Source organism: Eublepharis macularius, chromosome 1 (assembly GCF_028583425.1).
Source record: "Eublepharis macularius isolate TG4126 chromosome 1, MPM_Emac_v1.0, whole genome shotgun sequence".
Classification (NCBI taxonomy): domain Eukaryota; kingdom Metazoa; phylum Chordata; class Lepidosauria; order Squamata; family Eublepharidae; genus Eublepharis; species Eublepharis macularius.
In genome coordinates, this window is record NC_072790.1 from 164,601,879 (window position 1) to 164,622,832 (window position 20,954).

Genomic DNA, 20,954 nt, shown 5'->3' on the forward strand with positions numbered 1-20,954 from the left:
TGCTGAATCATGCTCCTCACAGCCATTCGTTCCCATTCTCTGTTCAAACAAACAAGCTAATACACCATACCATTCTGAATATGCATGTTCACAAGTTTGCACAGATGAGGTAACAACTGTATAAAGTCTAGTCTTCATAAGCTATACAACACAGGAAATTATAGAAGACCTATCAGGTAATTTCACACACAATTTCTATCTAGATGTATAGAAAAGAAGCACAAAAATGTGATTGATTAATAGATGCTTTAGTGTGTACAGTCATCAGGTGTATCCTCATGAAGGATAAGTCTATCAACAGCTGCTAGCCATAGTGACTAAATGGAACTTCCACATTCAAAGAGAGTAAACCTCTGAATACCAGGACCAAGAGGAAACAGGGTGAGGCCTCAGCCTCTATGGCCTATTGACTCCCCCACCCCCGCAGAGTAACTGGTTGGCTGCTGTATGAAACAGGATGCTTGAGTAGATGTACCACTGGTCTGATCCAGCAGGGCTCTTCATATGTTCTTATGCCTAATGGAGATAGTGGTATGGATGTCTGGAAAAAAGTAGTATGTAGTATCCATCACCCACTAGTCAATGACTTTGGTTTATTAGTATAAGTTCTTCATATGCATGGCAACATTCCTCTGTAACAATCTGACGGACGAAATAAGGAATTTCACATTTTAACTTTAAAGCAGTCTGGATTTAGTAGTTTCAGAATCTAACCTAAGCCTCTAAATATGGAAATTAGAGGAACTGACTAATCTTAGCAGTATGTACTATGAACATGGATACATAATGCAATATTTATTATAGAAGAGTTTTTTAAAAATGCAGAAACTTGAGAACTGGGAAACTGCAAAAATAATGATAATGATTATAATAAAGGTACCTGATTCTCAATAGATTTATTACCTGATCCTCAATAGATTTATGATCTGTTTCCTGTAGCCAGGAGCCAAGAAGTACACTGTCGTCATAATGGCAAAGTGATCTAAGAAGGGATGTTGTAGTATTTGCAGAGTTGTCTGTCAAAGTGAATTCTGCCACTAGTTCCCGAAGGAGGGCATTAAATGATCCTAGAGAAAAAATGTGTAATATAGTCTTTAAAATGTGCAAAATATAGTTTAAAAAAGGCACATCTGTCAACAGTTTAAAAAGGCACATCAGTCAACAAATATAATAGAAGCAAGAGCTGATCCAGTACAATGATAACGTGGCACAGGAAAGCCAGCAACAACTTTTAAATAAGTAACAAAAAAGTTATACAGTCAGCTCCACACATTAAGAGCAATAGTCAACAGTTTTATGTAATTTACCTTCATATGTTTTTGGTGGTAACAAAGCCAAAATGTCATAAAGTCTTAATCGGACCATTGCTGCACTAGCCTTCAAATGAGCTCCGTGGGCTTTGATTACAGAAGGAATGCTATGATGTTAAAGGGAAATGAAGATTACATTTCAGTAGAAAATATTAAAATTAAAATTTAAACTGTTGATTTGGTATACGTATCTATAATTATTAGGATTCCAACCAGTTTTCAAGTTAGAATAGTTAATTATAAAATTAATTTTGTAACAGAAGTGCATTTTCTTATATCATCTTATTCGGTTTAAATTAACCTATCTTTTTATCATTTATCATTTTATATTTTATGTTTCTCAAACAAGATGCATGTCTTCCATGTTCAGAACGGAGAAATAATTCAAAGAAAGAATTCAAAAATTTAAACATTAAAGATGAAACACAAGAAATAAGACTAAGCTGAAATGTCAACATTCTCTTCATTTTGATATTATGTAAAGAGGAAAATAAAATATCTCTGACTATTTTCTGTGCATATGCACCTGCAGAGAACAGATTATTCTAAAAGAATAAGTCACAGTGGAACACAGAAAAGCATACTTACTGAGACATCATTGTCATAGCACATTCAATAGGAGTCATCAATTTTCGAATAACATCTTCCGTTAGAAGTTCAGGACAGTGAGCAACAAAACTCCTCATAGCTAATAATGATAAATATATTAGACAATATTTAATTCAGGTTAGTCAGGTAAGGAATTTTAGTATTTAACAAGCAATGTAATTCAAATGCTGGTAGAAATGCTAATTCCTTCCCCACCAAAAAAGGAATTTAACTTGCACTTTGGTTTGTTAATTAAAATGGCAACAGAATTATCAAAATTCTAAACTAGAGAACTACAGAGAAAGAAAGGACATAAAGGCCTTGTTATACATAGTTGGTTATAACCTGCCTAAAATTTCTGCCCATACAATGGGAGAAGATTTTCACTGATCCCCTCTCCCTGAGGCAGTTTCCCCTAAGCTATTCCAAGGGCACCCCTCTCCTAGGACAATACTTCAGGGTAGGATTCTTGGGTGCTGCAGTACTGAGGAATAAGGGAAGTTCCAACCACAGAAATTTAGGCACGATCCAAGCCACTATCTTCTAGAGTGAAGGCAGGAGTCCAGACAAATTAGTTTCCCTAATCAGACAGAAAGTGTAGTAAAAATCAAATGCAGACTGGTCAAGCAATTCAAGGAATATACTACCACAGGAAACTAAAATCCTGTTCACTAGCATCCATGGTTGGCGGGAAATGCTTTATTACACTAAATGTGGTTGAACTTTCTGCCCAGTGATCAAAATCCACTTCTGTATTTTAAATAGATTACATTACTTGGCCAAAATCTGCTCATGTCTTCTGAATGCTCTATGCCTTGTCAACTTGCCTGAACTCTTTCAGCTGTCAGGTGCTTGCAAATGTCAGGGGCTTGCAATTACCTGTCATACCTGGTCTGCTTACTATGTGCTTATGCTGTATATTATGAATACATATTGGAGCAAATGTTACTTGCATTATCCATTGAACCTGGGGTGTGAAATTATGCCGAGGAAGAACACATTCCCACCGTTATCTGTGAACTTCTTTGAGTCCTCTCTCCTTTCTTGGGGAGAGGTGCCTAGACAACCTTGGAAATTACTACATCATCCCTGTTTTTTTCCTGCTTGGCTGACAGTTAGAGAAAGGAGGGAAGATTAGGAATTTTCCCACTTTGCTGACAGCTGGGGAGGGGGGAGGCGGTTTGAAACTGCCGGCACTGGGAAAGCTTATATATGTAGATGCTTGTCTGCAACCATTATTCCTGGCAAAGATGGTTTAAGTATACGATACTGAGAGCTTATCAATAAAGAACTTTTACTACTTATAGTGAAGACTTTTGAGAGTTGCTTGGCAACCTTACATCAGCTAGGCTTGTGGTGTTATCAGAAGGCCAAACTGCACAATACTTGCAGTTTGGAGAAAAGCCTCACCCTCATGTCATTCTTAAAGGCAATCCTCCAAATAAGCAAAGCTCTTGTGTTATCTGCATGGACTGAAATTGTACCAGAACCTTCAGCTATGAGATTCTTACCACAGAGAGCTCCTGCACGTCCTTCCAAAGTTACTTGCCATGTAAAAGAATCTCCACGAGCCTTCTCTGCTTCCAGCTCTTTCAGAGAACGGGGGAAAACATTTCGCCACAAGAGCAACATCTTGGGAAGATGATAACGAACAACTGAAGGACCTGACCAAGAAGACAAATCACTGTAAAACAAACTAACACAATATAGCCAAGTCAATATAAAAGCCGTTTTTATGAACAGTCTCTTAAATTCCCCCAAGTTCTCAAATCAACCAATTCCTTGTGTTAAAAACGTGTTTGAAAATTACTTTTGCAGTCCCTTAAAAACTGTAAAAGTTTGCCATTTTCACCACTATAGGCATTCAATTCCAAAGGGCAAGAGCCACTGCTGAGTAGAGATGGGCACAAGTGGGGAAAAAACACCGAACAGGGATTAACGAACATAACTCTTTCGCAAACATGTTCGTGTTCGGATGTTCGTCGGGGCCAGAACGGGCCTCTCGGGAGTTAGAAAGCCCATATTCGCAGGGAGTGTTCAGCAGTCTCTTCTCCAGCCATCATCCAAGATTGATCAAGATCGCAATACGAATCTCAGAATTATACATTCCCAAAGCCGGCGCCCCCAGGAAACTACCATTCAACACAATAGGAGCCATCAGTTGATTTTGTCCCCATTTCAAGAGATGGACCCCAGACCCCTGGCGGGCTCGGGAAGGCGGTGTCGGGCCACCTCCCATGTAGGGGGCGGGGGCTTGGCTGCGCACCAGCAGCACCCCCCATGTGCCTGCCCACCAGGCCTAGGAGAGGTCAGTATCGCCAAGTCAGGGAGATGGGCAATGATGGTGGCTGCCCCACCTGGCAGGTTCAAGGAGGCAGTGTTGGGCCACCTCCCTTGTAGAGGGCAGGGGGCTTGGCCGTGCACCGGCAGCACCCCCCGTGTGCCCGCCTGCCAGGCCTAGGAGAGGCCGGTGTCGCTAAGTCAGGAAGATGGGTGTTGCCGGTGGCCGCCCTGCCTGGCAGGCTCAGGGAGGCGGTGTTGGGCTGTCTCCCTTGTAGGGGGCGGGGGGGGCTTGGCCACACGCCAGCAGCACCCCCCATGTGCCTGCCCACCATGCCTAGGAGAGACCAGTGTTGCCAAGTCAGGGAGATGGGCGATGTCGGTGGCTGCCCCACCTGGCGGGCTTGGGGAGGCGATGTCGGGCCGCCTCCCTTGTAGGAGGTGGGGGGCTTGGCCACGTGCTGGCAGCACCCCCTGTGCCCGCCCACCAGGCCTAGGAGAGGCCGGTGTCGCCACATCAAGGAGATGGGCGATGACGGTGGCCGCCCCGCATGGCGGGCTCAGGGAGGCGGTTGATGGACTTGGCTACCACCGGATAACCAAATGTCCCTGAAACAATCTGCTAAGAACACCCTCTAGCAAGACATTGTGGCGTACGAGGAGGCCTTACACATACACACACACACATCCTGGTGGGTCAGAGACCACAAAATACGTCCACCAGATGGGGACAGAATGGCATCGCAGCAGATGCTGATGTCCGTACTTCACATGGTGCGAAGGCTGTTGCTGCCAAAACACAGCGGCTGGACGTGATGCATTGGACAGTTAGGTACATGGGCTACATGTACATAAGTTTCTCGATAGACAGGTGCATAGTTGTATGGGATAAGTGTATAACATAGAGAGATGCACAGATACACTGGATACCTGTATCGGATAGACAGGTGAGACAGATATAGTGGACAGGGATATTGGGGAGGCAAGTGTGTTGCATCAATATAATTTTTGTCGCGTCATTAGACACTTGGAATGGAATAACCAAGGGTGAAAGTGTGGCCACCTGGCTGCCATCGGAGACATGGTGGGCAATTCAGCACCCTAGACAAGATGGCATTGCAGCGGAGGCTGATGCCATTGAGGAACCCTCCAGCCAGCCATGGTGGAGCCGGGAGGACAGTTAGGCCAAACTGAGACCCACAGGTGACGTCACGGATCCACCTGGAAGGAATGCAAAGACTGCTGCAGGAGAACCTTGTCCACCCCTTGTGTGTCGAAGTGGAGGTTGCTGCCAACATCACCCTCCTTTCTGCCTTCACAGAAAGGACGGGACCCATTCCCCACCACTTAAAGGAGACAGCAGGGGCCACATATAGGGTGCACCGTGCTGCACAACTCAATGTGCAACAGCAGCTGAGCTGTCTTGTGCCCAAATGTGGTGGCCGCAGACATTGCCCACCTTTCTGCCTTCGCGGAAAGGATGGGATTATTGAACTGTTCCCCCCGGTGAAAGGGGACAGCAGGGGCCACGTATAGGGGGCACCGTGCTGCACAACTACATGTGCAACAGCTCCTGAACTGTCTCTTGCCCAAATGTGGCAGCAGCAGACATTGCCCATCTTCCTGCCTTCGCAGAAAAGATTGGATGGACGGGAAAGGTCGTTGGGAAGGGTCGGAGAGCTTCCAGAGAGGGAGAGATTGAAAAAGGGACTGGGAATTTTTTATAGAGAGGACGAATGGTTCCCTGCTGCTGTGCGGAGCAGGACCGAGAAGACCATAACATTTGCGAGGCCTCATCTGAGGTACCCACTGAGCTTGTCCCTAGACCTTGGAAACGGCCCCGAGAACGGAGGATGGCTTTAGCAATACCCCACAACTCACAGAAACCTGACCCGAGCAGGCAACAGGACAGGTAATAATAATGAATATGTTGGCACCTGAACCTTGCAGCGGCCACAGGATCTTGAGCCCGCAGCAGCGGAGCTTGGCCAAGAACCTCGGCAGACTGGGGTGGCTCAGAGCTCAGGCCAGTCCAGGTCTAGGGAGGGATATCCAGGCAGTTGGAGGTTGACCTTAATAAAGGTCAACATGTCCACCCAGTCCGGGTGCAGACGTGCACGGCAGGGATGGAGGAGGTCTCCCAGGTGGGAGAACACTCACTCGCTCTGCACGCTGGTGGGAGGGCAGGACAGGATGTTCGTGGCCACGATGGACAAATCCAGCCATACGGCAGATTTACATGACCAATACTCCAATGGGTTGGACTAGGGTGGCTCGGTGGGCTCCACAAGGTACTCTCGCACCATGGTCCTTGCCGAGTCCTCCACCGTGAGAGACTGTGCTGCGGCTAACCACACAGCCCACTGATGAGGACCAGAGATCGGGTGGGCCTGTTTGGGTGGGTCTCTCCTGGCATGTCTGTTCCCACCTCCTCCCCTTCGCTGCCTGCTCCTCGCCCCTGCCCATTTCCCTCCATCCTGCCTTCTCTGCCTGGAAACGGAGCACTGCTCTGCAGAGCTCCTTTTTCCAGCACTGCATCTCGCTCTCCCGCATGGCGATGCTGCCCTTGATACGGGGGTCACAGAGGGAGGCCATTTGGTACGGCACCTCGTGGTGCAGAGGATGCAAGTGCTTGGCCACGCATGCCTGCATCCTCCTCACAAAGTCCCTGGCCCTGAGGAGCAGCTCTTCCTCGTGCTTGAGCTCATTAGCCAGGAACTGGTCGAGCCCGTGGATCAGGGGGATGACCTGACCCAGGCTGGCCTTGTACGAGCACAAGAGCTCGGTGGCCTCCTTAAAGGGTTTCAGCAAGTGGGCCATCTGGGCAAGGACTCTCCAGTCCATGGAGCTGAGGCAGAGCTCCTCTCCTTTCCGCAGAATGTCTGTCAATGACAGGATGTCTTGCAACGGGCCCTTCTGCTCCACCAGCTCCCCCTGGAACAGCCTACGGGAAGAGTTGACGCTGCAGGAGAAGTGGGAAGCGATGCGCTGGCACTTGTCCAGCAGGTTGCGCGTCCACAAAATTCCCTTGTCCCAGCTGTCCCTTGGCTTGTTACCTAACCTGAGAACATCCCTCATGACCAAGTGCAGCTTGTGCGCCATGCACACCAGGCCCGGAAAGGATGCCTTTCTCAGGGCTGCCAACATGTTGCTTCCTGCATCCGTCACCATGAAGCCACGGACAAACTCTTCCCCCCCGCCCCATCCACTCACTCAGAGCTGCCTTGATCATGGTGGCGATGTTCTTGAACATCGTCCATCCCCCTGGCCTGGAGAAGAACTACCCTGTAGCCTGGCATCAACCTTGGCACCTTGTTTCGGTGGCCTGTGCTTGGCCTGGGCTGGCAGAGGTCCTCTGGTTGCCACCAGTGGGCGGTGATGCCAAGGTAGCCATGATGGCAGCCACTCCAGAGGTCTGCCATAAAATGGAGGGTACAGCCATTGGCAGCCAACAGCTCCCTGAGCACCATGTCTCGCACGCACTGGTAGAGGGTGGGCAGGACTCGCCAGCCAACGGTGCGCCTTGACGGCATGGAGAACCATGGGGCAAAATGCTGAAGCAGCCTGCAGAAGCCCACACCCTCCACGATGGATTGGGGGAATACTTGTAGGGCAATCGTCTCCGCCACAATGCGAATGCCTGCCTCCTGAGCCCTCAACCTCACCCTTTTCACCAGCACTATCCCCAACCCCGAGGGAACAACCTCTGCAAGGATGGCCTGCCTGACCATTCTGCGCCCATCAGCAGCACCCTCGGGGCAAGGGTTCTTGCTTGGGGTAGATTCTGGTGACCCTCCCACTGATCCCTGCTCAGAAGAGCTGGTAGCCCTCTTTTCCCCCCCACTGGATGTTACACTGGGCGAGGATGGAACCAGCAGCCCTGGAACCAGAGGGGATAGATCCCTATCCCACCACACACACAAAAAATTCAAGCTCCACTGCACTCTCCCTGTCTCTCTCTCAAAATGCTAGCAACTGCTCTCTCCCACTCCACTGAAACTGGAAGCCAGAGCTGGGATCATGTTGCCTTTTACAACCAGAGGTCCCATGGAGCAAAACAAGGAGATCTGTGGTTGGCAGTTAGAACTGCCTAACAGGGTTTGGAGGGATGAGATTGCTGTTCTCATGGCTACAGAAGACCTCCCCCACCCCTGGTCTTTGCTCCAATGTAACCAATTTGGAGCTCCACACTTGGAAGGAAGACCTGCCTATCAAGCTCAGTTGGGCTTAGATTGGGGAGTGCAGACAGATTTGTTTTCTGGAAGGCTCAGTTCAATGTTAAAATGCTGGCTTAGCATTTTTCTGTGTTACAAATTTATGATAAGATTGATCTAAATTAATCGGAGCTGACTGCTTAGCCATGTTTTTCTGAAATGAAATGGGAGCTTGTCAAACATAAAAGCAATATACATAGGCCAGTTGTACCCTGTCAGTTCAACCTACCTCAGAGGACTGTTTTGAGGATAAAATGGAGATGATTATGTGGTAACCTGCTTTGGATCTCCATTTATTTAAATGAAGTAAATAAATAAATAAACAAACAGTAAGACAGTCACTTCAACACACCTAAAGTCATAAGCGCACCAAGCAAAAGCCATCCAGCCTGTGTTCGCTGTAAAGACAATCTACTGTTTTGTGCAGCAGTTCGTAAGAGATCCTCAGCGATACTAACCACCATCTGAAATTAAGGGAAAGAGACACAAAGGACTATAATTTAGGTCTGAACACAACCAAAGAAAGCTGATAGGCTAATTAGCACAAGATTAGCTGACAAAACAAGCCTTCCTTCATCAGGAAAATTATCATAATTGACTTTTAACCTCAAAGTTATACTTGTTTTATTGTTCTCTGTATCTGCTAAGCTACCCAAAAGTTTTTTTAGAAAAATAAAACAAAATCCTTTAGAGCTCTAATACATATACGAATATTCTTAAATAAAATGCCTCAATAATTTATTTAATAATTTCAACTGTGTTTTATGTTAATGTTATCTTACTGCCCTGACACAGACTGCTTGTTTGCATTATCAGCTACCACCTGATTAACATACTAAAATGTTTTTGAAATGATAAAAGTAAAATCACAGCTGTAAAATATTCAAAAAGTATTGGCTGTGATGCAAAGCAATATGAGTATGCAAGTGACAGTCACTTCCCCCTGCCTGCCCAAGCAGCAAACCTCTGTTCAAGTTTTAAAAAGTGATGCTGCAGCAAAAACCTCAAAAATGTTAAAGCTGTGCCTGCAATTCTTGCCTGTATGCATATATTGTTTCATTGGACCGCAGCTTGGAGCTATTCTCAAACTGCTAATATTATTTTATGACATTTTGCACATACATATGCAATAAAGATTAAATTTTCACAATCTCACCTTTCCTTTTGCATGGGGAATACCTAAAGGACACTGATGCACTCCACCTAACAAAGCAGCCATTGCAAAACTATAACCACTAACAGCTTCTGGTGATGTCTTCAGATTATTTAGCCTTTCTGCACACCGGTCCAAAAAAGGAGTCAACTGGAAAGGCAAGGCCACAGCTACACAGCGCAAGCACCATGCTGCAGCAAGTCGGGCAGCCATACTGGGATGAAGAAGAACTGAAGTAACGGTCTCTAGTAGACCTAAAAGTAACACAAACAATACCAGAACTTAAGAAGCCACCAATACACTTCTGTACAGAAAAAGAGAGGCTGATTATGCCACTGAGTCCCTTCTCTACACATAGCAGAAAGCCAGGAAGAGTGCAGAATCGAAAATTTAAGACTAATTCAATTTTTTCATCTTGATCAAAGCACAGAGATTGCGTGCACCAGTCTTCCCTCCACAGACGGCAAGCTGAACTTCACAGACAGCTATATTGATAATTACTTGATGAAAGTAACTGATGCACAAGAGTTTATACAAATTATTTCTTTTTAGTTTGCTTTTAAATCATTATAGGTGCAAACTAAAGAAAGCCAGAGTTGCTTAAATGGCTTAATTTCTTCTCTGGACTGCATCTGGTATTTAACACCGGAAGGAACTCTGTAGATGACTGTGTGAGCTTATAACTGATCTTGAATTTAATGTCTTACCTGTAGAAGGTTCCTGAATAAGAGGAGATGCAGTGGCATTCAAGCTCTGGACTAAACTCCCAAGCTCTTGAAGGGCACAAACCATCACGTGCTGGCTTGCAGCAACATCAGCTGCTCCCGATTTATTTTCAATATTAGCATCATTCACAACAGCTTCTGTCAAGGAGTATGCGGTGGGGTGGGGAGGACAGAGAAGGAACAGAAATATTACACAGTGTTCTGATAAACTGAGATAAGATAAATAATCATTAATAAATTAATAAAAAAGGAGAAATAAGAGAGTAATTGAGGCACAATGGCTAAGCAACTTAGCTGTGACCCATGAAGAAGAATCAAATCTCACTTCTGCTATAAGTTAAAAAGGTAGGCTTAAGCAAACTAACTAGGTAGAATTAGACAAGCTAACCATTCATTTTTATCTTGCCTCTCCTACAAGGAGCTCAAAGCAGCATATGTTGTTCTCCCCCTCCTCATTTAGATAGGTTAGGCCAAATGACTGGTTTGTGGGGAGAGCAGACTATTAATCAAATCAATCAATCAATCAATCGAATAAATAAATAAGATCATCCTGTGAGCTCCATGTCCAAATAGGGATTTGAATCAGTAGTAGTCTGACACTAGTCTAACCACTATACTAGGCTATTAAGTTGCACTATTAACCTCAGTTCATTCATCTTTAAAATGGAAAGAATAAACGAGTAAGGATATGCCATAATAAATCATTTAATGGTTCTAGTGGACTGGTTGAACCAGAGCAAGGCAGCCTTCTCAAGCCTCAGCCTAAATAGGCTGGGGACTCATCAGGCACAACTCCACTTGCTGGCTGGTGTTGAAGCTGAGGCCACGCTGAGCAAAAATCCTGCAAGGAAACAGCACTCTCTGTATTCTGCTCAGGGTCTACAAGGACGTTACAAGCAGCCAATTTGGCACACTGCCTCCCTCAGCCAGGGCTTTCCATCACCACTACCCCTGTGGAGTGGGAGAGGGTCCGGTGGGGAGAAACAGGCCCGGGCTCAAGTCCTGTCTGGAGCCCTGTCTGGAGGCCTCATGGGCTGGTGGCAGTTTCTCCTGCAGCCTCTGGCGCTGCTGGCTCATCAGCAGCGGATGCTTCTGTAGTGCTGTGTCTTCCCTGGTCTCACTGGTGCTCCACAGCCACCAACCTGGGCTCCTTGGGCTCCTCCCCTGAGGAGTCACTGGGCCAGTCAGAGGAGGTCATGACAGACTGCCTCAGAATGAACTTGCAGAGGTAAGTATTTATACAATAAAGCTATAAGGCTGCTTTTCCTCCACAAATATTTTACATTTAGATTACCAAAAAGCTACCTTTTAGTACCTTCAAAAATAGGCTCATAGCTAGAAAAAAATGTGTCATACTGCATTAATGTTAAAAGGTCATACGTATAAAAGTACTGTGCTATTTAAAACAAACCCTTTAAATTACAGCTACATGAACCACTGAGTACTAGTAAAATCCTCATACTAGAAAATAGCACAATTAGTGACTTGTGTTATCTCTGTCTTACCTACTGCCTTCATCTGTTTACCAATAGCCTGGCAAATGTCTTTAGCAGCAGCAATCTGTGCCTTTTCACTTAATAAACTGCCTACAGTTGCTCTGAGGATAAAAGAAACACATCTTCGAGAATACACAGCTTCTACATGAGTCTGAGTTGCCCGGGGATGAGAAACCAGATCCAGTACATGAGACAAGAACGTAGCAAAATTGCGCTCCAACCACTGACCTCCTAGTGTTGTGACAAAGACTACATAGGCCTACAAATATAAAACACATATTAACACAAAATGGAGAATTTGTTCACATTTCTTAAAAGAACAGAAGGAAAATAAAAGAAGGCAGCTTAATGATCAAGAAATTTCACTGCACACAATAGCTTTCTTTCAGATATAGGTACACATTTTTACCTATGCCACAATATAAATATATTAAATTTAATTCTATATAGCCCTTCATGACATATGGGATAAAATGAAATATCTTGGTATTTTTTATGATTATTTACAGGTATTTATCCTATTCTAGAAATCCAAATGCATTCAGGTATGGCTCCATATGCTGACTTCCATTCATTTCCTTAGATAATGTTGTCAAATAGGAGAACAATACTGATTCAACTGAACTCAGTCGGTGGCTTCTGCTGGCAGATATCATGAACACATTGTAGTTGCCAGATATTTGTTGGATTGAGGCAACCGATGCACACCAGGCAGTTTAAAACAAAAAAAATAAATTTTCAAATTATGGGTAGCTGGTATATCACACCCACACATGAAAAGAATTTAGACTGATATTGGAAGAGTTGCAATTAAGGAAAATACTTAGAGTAAAACAAAGCTTTTAAAAATTAAGCACACCTGAGTAACTCCAACTCTCACTTCTCGATTGACAGATCCTCCTACTTTTAACATCTCACCACCACTTTTTAAGAATCCAGATCCTCCTCGCAGAAAGCCTGTAGCCATGAGCTCCAAGACTTCGTCCAGTGTAGCCCGTTTCACATTCTGGCGCATCACTTCAACAACAAACATTTTTTTTGGTAATTTAATATGTTAAAGAAATATTGTTTGGGCTCATATTGTACTTATGATTTTGAAAAGTACCACTGCAAGCCTTGTTTCACAACAACAAAAACCTACCTGGTATTGCTTCCAAGGAGGAAAAATCTTGAGATGACATTGATATATTATGGTATTCATTCACAAGCCAAATTCTGAATCGTATTTTGGAAACCAGTTCTATTGATTGCATCATTTATCTACATAGGTAGAATTTACTTTAACTACTTGCAAAACTTTAGGAGGAAACATGAAGAATTCTCTAACTTTAGAAATATACATTCCACTTATGTGACAGCATGATGTTGTGAAATCATAAAATAAAGGACAGTAATTTTACAGACAACGAAATTTTCAGTACCTGCTGCTTGCTTTGGTATCAGTGCTGTGGCCATAACTGTTCCCAAAAGTTTGGATACTGAAACTCGTACGCCATAATTTGAGTTTTCTAGAGCCTTAAAACAGAGAGTTGCTACATTTTCTAGTTCTGCTGTCCACATAAACACAGCTTCATTTTGTAGTTCCAGTAGGCACTATTTAAAAAACAAATCGTTGAAAACCTTTAAAATGCTTATCCATCTGTCTGTGAACATAGCTAGCACAACTGTTACAATCACCTGCTTAACTTATAGTTTCAGATAACCTGACTGATATAACTGCTTAAGAAAATAAATTGAAATCCTTACACTTTCAAATCATTTCCAGCTTTCTGAAGATCCTAAACTGCTGTTGATACACTACAGCTATTACTAGATTTGGAACTAGAGACTACTACCGGATAATGGTGGGAACCTCAAGTTCCTTTCCACAAACAATTCTCAATACTGTGCCTTCCTCCACTCCAATATCCTACAACCTCAACCTTGCCCAAAAGTCTTTCCAGTTGTAGACAGTTGAAAATAAAAGGTGAAAGTAGGCTTTTTATCATAAGTAATAAATTAGCATTTTAATGCTTAGAGGAGTGATGCACTGTTTCTCCAATAGCACTTTATTTTTGGCAAGCTCTTACTCATCATCAGCTGGAATCTCATTACAAAAACTTGATTAATATGAGAATAATACGGTGCTAACATAAATTGCTCTATAGAAGCCCAAATGCCTGCCAAACACCATACAAACATGCTGACTGTAATCCCATATCACGCTGCATCTTTTATGTTTTGTCACATCTATTAATGACTGCTGGGACAGACATGGGAGTGCTGATCCCATCCTCAAAGTCAACATCAGTATTACACAAATCACTCAATACAAAAAGACCTACAAATACAAGCAAATTGAGAATTATGTTGCTATAATTTGCAATAAATAAACAAACCTACTTTTGCTACTGCACATCGCACTGCCATAGACCTGTCTGTCAGGAGAGATCGGGCATTCTTATAAATATCACGATGGCAAGAAGCTGCAGCACCCCCAAGACCACTCAGAACTTTCTGTAAACTCATCAATATTTCACTCCGGCCCTGTGACTGGAAATTGCAATGGGATTTTGAAAAAAAAAAGGAGACCAAGAAACAAGGCAATGGTCATAAGCAAGTTGTTTAATATTTTTTATAACCCAACCACTGGTATTAATTTTCATCTTATTTCAAAATATTTAATATACATTGAAATGACATGCTTTCTAGCTCCGCACTACATATTTTTCTTACTATCTCAGCCTTTATGGTTTCCCAGATAATGGCCCCTGCTTCCCAATATTTCACCATTCACAGTGATCTTGGGAACAGATCCCCCACAAATGGTAAGGGTCTACTGTATTGCAGGGCTTTCTTTTTATAAATTTTCATTACATTCACTGCATATTACTAATGTAAGATGACTGCTACTCATTTGCCTCTTGCTGACCAATGAAAAAAATATAAAGAAATGCCACCCAGTCAATTATTGAATTATTCCATTTAAATAAAGGAATCTTTTAAAAGCTTTAGAAAACCAACTAAAAGGGATGCATGATGGACACAACCAATCATCTTGGAAATGCACACAGCTACCACGAGATGTGCACAGAGATGTAGCTTATATAATTCTATGCAGATAATGTATGCATCAAGTTTCTGTAAGGGCAAGAGTTTTTTTTCAAGCAGCCCCATCATTGTGGAAAAATGGGGCAGCTACCCACTGATCACAATACCAGTTAACAGAACTTGCTGACAGCCTAGCAGTCATGCATGCTCTCCTAGAAGTTATCTGGGGACAACCATATTATAAGTGAATTAGACCCAAGTGGCAATACAATAATTAGTTACACAGGGAACAACAGAGAAACAGCCAAATGACACAACAACATTTGTTTGGATCAACTACAGCCTTTCCAAGTCATAGTTTAAACTAATGGCACCAGATGCTATTTCTGACTTCTGGCTTTTTACAACTTCTACCAGCTAAACGTAGAAGGAAAATGAAAAAATACACAGACCATTTAGAATATTACTAGTAACAAAGCCAATGGTGGGAAAAATACAACGGGCTCTAGAAAGGGGAGGGCAGGCATTGCCACCTTCTTCGCTCCTGATCCCAAGCTGGGTGAAGGGAGGGTGGGCATTGCGACCTGCTCAGCTCGTGATTCCAGCTGGACGAAGGCGGGGGGTGGGCATTGCCACCTGCTCCACTCCTGATCCCAGCTGGATGAAGGTGGGGGGCGAGCATTGCCACCTGCTCTGCTCCTGATTCCAGCTGGATGAAGGTGGGGGGCAGGCATTGCCACCTGCTCCACATCTGATCCTGACCTGAGCTTCCCACCGCGGTGCACTCTCGGAGGGATGAGCTGCCTCTTCTGGGCTTCCCTACACAGCAGTGCCCTCTGGAAACGCACCAGGGTAGGAAGTGAGTTGTTAGGAACATAGTTTGCCTTTTATATAGTAGGATACTCACCTCAGCACTCTTCAGAGATTTTAAGAGATTGTTAACTGTTTCTGGGAAAGAACTGCCAAGCATTCTTCCCATTTTTTCATAAAATGCTCCAACACATGCCACAGCCGTGCTGCAAAAAGGTAAAATAATATCTAGCAATGTTATGTCAAGTAAATGGAAGCTTCAAAACAAAAGCTAAACACTGTCAACCCCTGGCTGAATAATTTATATAGTGCACTGAGTTCCCAAGAATCTCTGCATTCTTAGCTTTCATTTTCAATATAGAGTATCTTTTAAAAAAATAAAAGGCATCAATTCAAAAGGATTAGTAGTGAGAAATCAAAACAGATACCAAGCTACAGTACTTACAATGATCCCTGGCCTAAGAAGAGACTAACATTTTAAAAATTTATTTTGAAGGATGACGTGTTCACCACCTTCAATTTGGCATATCAAAAGAGTATTTTGCAAATATAAATTAAATAAGTAAACCACAGCCTTTTATGATTTAAGAATGCTGTACCCAGCAAAATAAATAACATCAGAAGCACATTAACACCAAAAGTGTGTAATTTAATACTAAAGAGAAAAAATTTACAGGGCCATCCTAAGCAGTTATAACCTTCTAAGTCTATTGACTTCAGTGAACTTAGAAGGGAGTAACTCTGCTTAGAATGGCATTATTATTAACCTACAGTTATAAATGGTTGCTACTGAAGATACACAAAAGTGATTATCACAATGACAGGTATGTATTTATTTGCTTCATTTAAAGCCTACCTTTCTCACTGAAACTCAAGGCACATAATAAAATATTTTAAAAATTCCATCATATATCATAAGACATACACTGTAGTAGGACTTGGATTACACAATCAGAAAACAACGCAAACAAATAAAACCCTAAGGCATGGAATACCATAATGCAGAAAGTGAGTTACAAAGATAGAAAACAATGCAATAGAAGCAAGGAGATACATACAATAAGCATTGAAACAGACTGCACTCCTGCTGTGGTATTTTGTACCAACAGGAGTTTCCAAATTGACTTTAAGATCAGACCTGTGTAGAGTACATTACCTGCCTTAAAGAACAATTTAAGCCAATCCAAAGCACATTTGTCTCTTACTTCTACCTCTAAAAATCTCAAAGTGCAGAGGCACTTTTCTGCAGCTTCCCTTAAATCCTGCTAGGCAGCAAAGAAGCAGACCCACAACCATGTCATCCTGTAAGTTATCACTACATACTATAATGTGCTGACCCAGTCCTCTACCACTGTGAGGTAGATTTTCCTTCCCAAACTGACAAAGATTTTTTGCAGAGGTTGGGAAGCCTTTGGAAGTGTGTAACATAGAATTCCTTTTGTCTCACCTTTCAACAACATATATATTGTTGGTTTATTACCCAGCCTAAGCAGAGGAAAAGCAGAGGCCTACGTCTCCTTTAGAATGAAATGACACTAGAGGCTAAGTAAAGTTACTAGCAGATTTACTCAACAGGCAGGGTTGGTATGTAGATAGGCAGGGAAAAGAAAGCTGAGGTAAATTTTGCTTGTTGAACAGAATACTTCACAAGTATGAGGCACAATAGTCTTCTTAATGCTTAGTTTTGAATATTTACAGATCTTAGATGTGAGAGGTTGGTAGTTTCAGACTTATGTTACTTAAACTAAAGTTCCTCCAGAGATTTCACTTCACAGCTTAGGTGTACAGACTTCCACACACAGCACTCTTTTCCTTTTACTCCAAAATCAGGGTATTCCACTGAGTCAAAACCACCTTTCCAGACACTAGGCAGGAATTATTCTTCCACTAAAGACATAATCCTTTTCTTTTGGCTGAAGGGGAGTCTCCTTTTATTATCCACTTCCTTTACCAATACGTTCTAGCTTGTCTGAGTAATATTAGTGCTGGCTTTCCCGCTTTAGTTCATCAACTAAAAGCTTTTTAATAAACCTTAAGCTGTCCCAATAAGGGCAAACTTATTTCCTCCTTTTTCTCACACAGAGGATTCTCAGTCTGACCTTCTCTGGTCAGATTCCAAGCTTTGACTCTCCCCTGACAATCCTGTTAGCTCAAATTTCTTTCTTCTTCTTGCTGGCCAATCACAGAGAGAGGGAACAACATGCCTCCCATCAGGAAGCTGTTTTAACCTTTTACCTGCCTCTCTCTAGATGCAGCATTTGGTAATCTTTGCTTTAATGCCCATTCCGTCACACATACACTCCCCAAAGAATTCTGAAATACACCACACTCAAAGCAAGAATCATTAGAAGCAGCCAGCTACCTTCTGAGTGATCTGTGTTCACAAAAGTTAACAAGCTGACCACAACCTTTTTATCTATTGGTAAAAATATTCTTCTTCTGTTTGCAACATAATACTTACAGTTTGGTTGGTAAGTAGGCAGAAGTATCATCTTTGTTTTTAATAATATCATTACACTTATCTAGTGTTTGAAATACAGTAAAAGTGTCTCCAATGCTGTAGAGAGCAGCTAGATTTTTAGCTAGTAATTTCCGAGTGGGTGGCCCAGGAGAACTGCTGATAAGACCAGTTAACTGCTCAACAAGCTTTTTTTGCTTTTCTTTTACATCTGTCTGTCAACAAAAACAGAAGCAAGTTTATTTATATCAGCCATCCCATTTTAGTGCTTCTTTTGTTCAAGTGATTGATATTCATGTAGTTTTATTTTAGGTTATTTTTGTTATGCATGTTCTATCATGAATCATTTTGTTTTTCATTAAGATAACCGCATATCGGATAGTTTATTACACAAAAACAGTACTAAACTTGTCCATCACTGCTTTCCCCCAACTGTTCGCTGACATTTCTTTGAAAGTACTCATACAAACTGACAAAAAATTTCCTCATATTACTACTGTGCCCAGAAAAACAGAAAAACCTTGAATTAGTTTAAAACTTGAACTCAATTTCATTCCAATCACAGTCTCTCTCAAGGTGGTAGAGTTAATGACATGAAGCATGAGCCCAGCTTAAACGTTTTATATAGTTCAGTGGTTTTTTTAAAGAGTTGGAGCACTCAAAGCTTCAAGATCCAAGCACAAGAATGGGCATATAATCCAAAAGAAATCCTAAAAATAACAGCTGAAAGAAAAGTTAATTTACCTTGTTAGCAGCTACAAGCACTTTGTCAAGGAACCGTAGCCATTCAAAAATGAAAACTGGTCTCTTTGCTTCTGTAATTTGAGCCAATGCCTCTTCATTTAATAGTAAACTGTGTGCAAGCTCCATGGCTAGCTAAGTTCTGACTTTGCTAAAAATGCGCTTATATCCTACAATATAAAAAGAATATATATATACTATAAAACAGCATATTTTACAATTTTTTCTTAGAGCTAGTGACAACTAACACACAACTGATTACCATTCAACAATATTTGGTGGTGGAAAGTGCAGTCAGGTTGTAGATGACTTATGCAGACCCCTCCTCATGTTTTCAAACCAAGGGACTAACAGAGGTGACTTTTCCATTGCCTGCCTCTGCACAGAGACCCTGGCCTTCCTTGGTGGTCTCTCATCCAGTTACTAAACAAGGCTGACCCTGCTTAGCTTCCATGATCTGATGAGATCAGACTAGCCTAGGCTCTCCAGGTCAGGGTTTAGCAGTATTTACTACATCCAAATTTGACAAAACACTTCGGACTAAGCATCTGAATTCATCTTCCAACTTCAACTTAATATAGTTTTGATCCTCTCTATCAACAATAAATATAATTCATTAACATAAAACAAAAAATTGGGGGAAACTAACAAAACATATGAATGTGTAGCATGGCTACACACACACTGGGCCAGTGTCTGGGCCAGTGTGTGGCCATCACTTCAATCCATTAACTGCCCAGGGGAAGTGCAGCCTTAGTGATATAGACTTTAAAATTAGAATTGAATGGTAATGAGAATTAATAATTATAACTATACTAAAATTAAAGTTAATCTTCAGTTTATGCATTTTCTCTGTCTTATTTCAGAGATTTACTTCTTTTAAAATTTACCTCGTGGTCTAAAAAAATGGGGACTGATTATACATTAAAACAGACAAAATGAGCTTTGATTAATGAAAGCTTATACCATAGAAAATTTTGTTGGTCTCTAAGGTGCTACAGAACTCAAATTACCAGTAACTTATAGTACAGCAATCTGCATTTATTGGGTCCAGTGGTTCATTCTCCCTCATTTGATAAATTTGGAAGTGTTAATTTCACACTGAACTTTTCCACTTCTCTTTTTAAAATGTGGATATGGAACAATTACAAACTGATATATTTTCCAATGTTTACTAACACATACTATGATTTTCATAAAGTGCTTATTAAGAAAACAATGCAGTCTGATACCAGAATATGAAAAAATATTCTAGCTGCCAAATGGCTACAATTTGGAAAATATGCACATATACAATACACACTAAAATGATTCATGTACAGAACTAATGCATGCTCTACACAGGCCATGGACACAGCAGAACATGTACCCAGGACTGAGGCCTGGAAATCAGGGCTGCACCCTTTGACATATTCAGCAGTAATACAGGTGCATGCTCCTCTTAGTATGAGCAGAGCACATTCATATATGATAAGAAAGGATTAGGAAGGACAAGGCAACTGAGGTGGGCCAAAGCTATCTGTTGACCCCAGTTTGCTTACACGAGAGAAGTGGAACAAGTTCTAATGATGGGCATACCTGAACCCTCTAAAGAGGAGGGAGGCACAGTTCAGAGGAACATCACCTAGTTCACATGCAGGCAGTTTCAGTCTGTCTCCACTGAAGATTTCCAGACAGCGGCTGTTGGGAAAGATCGTTCTCTGCCTCAGCCCACAGAGAGCGGTGGCAAGGTGGCACAACGCAACCTGGCACTTCCAGGCTTGTGCCACCCTCTTCCTTACAGAGACCTCCGCAGTGACGTCTGGAGTCCGCGAGTCAACAAAAACCGCCCTGAAAGCCTTCTCCATGACGCGCCCTCGCAGGCCGAATCCTCCTGCTAAACCGCCGCCAGCCGATCCCACTCCCCACCTGTAAGAGCCCAACTGCTGCTCCTTTCCACAAAGGCCCCGCAACATCCTCTCCAGACAACGACCTACCTGTTATTACATCAGAGCTTCTCTTTGCGCCCCGCCAGCCGGCCTATTCACTCGGCCACGGTACTTGGCAGAGGGAAGGAAATACCCGACACCACTACACCGGACGCTGCCCGAGCTTCTCCATAGACACCCGAGGAAGCCCCAGCTCAAGCGCAAGCGCAGAAGAGACGCAG

At 42.8% G+C, this 20,954-nt stretch overlaps 1 protein-coding gene across 3 annotated transcripts in view; it reads right to left on the reverse strand.

The window, feature by feature from the left end:
- Positions 1 to 20,915, reverse strand: part of HEATR5B (HEAT repeat containing 5B) — an 81,913-nt gene extending 60,998 nt beyond the window's left edge. For 2 of the 3 annotated variants that reach the window (XM_054976685.1, XM_054976698.1), the window contains exons 1-16: positions 20,782 to 20,915; positions 20,384 to 20,485; positions 18,809 to 18,975; positions 18,068 to 18,279; positions 15,704 to 15,812; positions 14,149 to 14,298; positions 13,188 to 13,359; positions 12,626 to 12,783; positions 11,776 to 12,025; positions 10,253 to 10,408; positions 9,549 to 9,799; positions 8,745 to 8,856; positions 3,410 to 3,562; positions 1,899 to 1,998; positions 1,308 to 1,417; positions 904 to 1,067 (exon numbers count right to left, since the gene is read on the reverse strand). In XM_054976685.1, coding sequence (XP_054832660.1) covers positions 904 to 1,067; positions 1,308 to 1,417; positions 1,899 to 1,998; positions 3,410 to 3,562; positions 8,745 to 8,856; positions 9,549 to 9,799; positions 10,253 to 10,408; positions 11,776 to 12,025; positions 12,626 to 12,783; positions 13,188 to 13,359; positions 14,149 to 14,298; positions 15,704 to 15,812; positions 18,068 to 18,279; positions 18,809 to 18,934 — 2,223 coding nt within the window. In that variant the 5' untranslated portion in view covers positions 18,935 to 18,975; positions 20,384 to 20,485; positions 20,782 to 20,915. The remainder of the gene's footprint in view (positions 1 to 903; positions 1,068 to 1,307; positions 1,418 to 1,898; positions 1,999 to 3,409; positions 3,563 to 8,744; positions 8,857 to 9,548; positions 9,800 to 10,252; positions 10,409 to 11,775; positions 12,026 to 12,625; positions 12,784 to 13,187; positions 13,360 to 14,148; positions 14,299 to 15,703; positions 15,813 to 18,067; positions 18,280 to 18,808; positions 18,976 to 20,383; positions 20,486 to 20,781) is intronic. The other variant, XM_054976692.1, reaches the window with a different exon arrangement.
- Positions 20,916 to 20,954: the final 39 nt, after the last annotated feature.